This window comes from Vollenhovia emeryi, unplaced genomic scaffold, assembly GCF_000949405.1.
Source record: "Vollenhovia emeryi isolate VEMERY1.0 unplaced genomic scaffold, V.emery_V1.0 DF946370.1, whole genome shotgun sequence".
Lineage (NCBI taxonomy): Eukaryota > Metazoa > Arthropoda > Insecta > Hymenoptera > Formicidae > Vollenhovia > Vollenhovia emeryi.
In genome coordinates, this window is record NW_011959996.1 from 1 (window position 1) to 1,920 (window position 1,920).

The window sequence follows — 1,920 nt, forward strand, 5'->3', positions numbered from 1 at the left end:
TCGTCACTACTCAAGTATTGTCGTCACTGGAATTGCAGGCAAGGAGTGTACTTGGACACGAGGAGTCGTGTCACTCACGTTACGCTCGACACATTCCAACGCAGCTGCCACAATTCAAGCTCATGTCCTGCTGACAGTTACATCAATCTTACCATCGTTCGAGGCAGAACCGGAAGAATGGCCGCATCTCAAGAACTTGGCATTAGCCGACCCTGATTTTCTCATCCCGCGGCCAGTTGACATCCTCATCGGCGCAGACGCTTACGGGCAAATCATCAAGCCCAATATCATCAGGCATTCTCCACTCATGCCGATAGCGCAACTCTCCATCTTCGGATGGCTCGTTCTTGGATCAGACAATAGGGAAGCAACACGCACGTCAACGCATCATGCTGCTACTCAATTCAACGAGGATGCTCTTATTGAGTTATTGACGAAATTTTGGAATCAAGAGGAGGTGCCTACTCACGATGTCACTCAGCTCACACCTAACGAGCAGAGGTGCGAGAAGCACTTCAATACTACACACTTTCGTGATTCTCCAGAGAGGTACATCGACAGGATTCTACTCAATTCACCAGACGATCTTTTGGGTGATTCTTACAACGTCGCTCATCAATGTCTGAAGGGATTACGCAGACGATTCTCAAGGGATGTGAATTATCAACGTCTCTATCAACAATTCATGATTGATTACGAGACACTCAACCACATTACGAAGGCATCATTCATCTCAAGTCATCGCTCACATTTCACCTGACACATCACGGTGTTCTCAAGCCGGCCAGTACTACAGCGAAACTGCGGGTGGTTTTCAATGGCTCTAGCGCATCCAGATCAGGCTACCCGGTCAACTACCTCATGTACACTGGAGCAAAGCTACATCTGAACATCTCAGATGTTCTACCTAGGATACGTAGACATCGTCACATTTTCGCTACGGACATCACCAAAATGGACAGACCGATCCAGATTCACAAGGATGACTGAGAGTTACAGCGGATACTCTGGATGGACAATCAGCTCAATGAGGTGCCATATCATTCAACAACGGGCATTTACGGGATGAAGGTCGCACCATTCTCAGCCGTACGGACCTTGTTACAATTAACAGAAGACGAAGGACATAGTTTCCCACTGGCTGTGCCAGCTATCACTCACGGCAGGTATGTCACTGATATATTTGGTGGTGCAGATACAATACAACAATTGCAGGAGGTCGCACATCAACTAAGGGGCCTCTGCATGGCGGGCGGCTTCCCACTAGCAAAATGGCATGCAACTCATCCCGACATACTCAAGACTGTCACCGACAGCGAAGACCAAGGCTCACAAATCACCTTCGACGATTGCGCAACCAAGATACTCGGACTCAAATGGCTCCCTCAAGAAGATACCTTTGCATTCTCAACCCGAAGCTCACGCTCGGAAGGCAGACTCACAAAACGCCTCGTTTTATCTGAAGTGGCTCAGATACTCGATCCACTTGGTTTTGCATCACCTGTCGTGATCAAGGCCAAAATTCTCTTGCAGGAGCTGTGGCTGCACAAGCTCCAATGGGATGATCCACTGCCATCCCAGCTCTCAGCCCGGTGGCTCATCATCAGAGAAGAACTCACAAGCCTGGCCAGGCTCTCAATACCTCGGTGGCTCAATACGTGGAGCGACTCGCAAGTGGAACTTCATGGATTCTCTGATGCTTCTCAATTGGCAATGGCTGCAGTCATATACATCTCCGTTCACGACTCAAACGGCGCCACGTTCTCACTTGTGTGCTCCAAGACTCAGGTAGCACCTCTCAAGCGGCTCTCAATCCCGCGACTTGAACTCACGGCTGCTCTTCTGCTCTCTCGGCTCATGCAATACGTCACAGCCACTTTGAACATGGACGTAACGGCAACTCATATGTGGACGGACTCT

The 1,920-nt window shown here is 49.4% G+C and overlaps 2 protein-coding genes across 2 annotated transcripts; both read left to right on the forward strand.

Moving 5' to 3' along the window:
• Window positions 1-104: 104 nt before the first annotated feature.
• On the forward strand, window positions 105-990 carry LOC105559832 (the record flags this gene model as incomplete). The annotated part of the gene is made up of 2 exons (XM_012008441.1): window positions 105-655; window positions 739-990. Coding segments are annotated over 2 exons (803 nt in total), but the record flags the coding sequence as incomplete, so codon positions are not given.
• Window positions 991-1,011: 21 nt separating this feature from the next.
• LOC105559841 lies at window positions 1,012-1,890 on the forward strand (the record flags this gene model as incomplete). Its single annotated transcript, XM_012008451.1, has 1 exon — window positions 1,012-1,890. A coding segment is annotated over exon 1 (879 nt), but the record flags the coding sequence as incomplete, so codon positions are not given.
• Window positions 1,891-1,920: the final 30 nt, after the last annotated feature.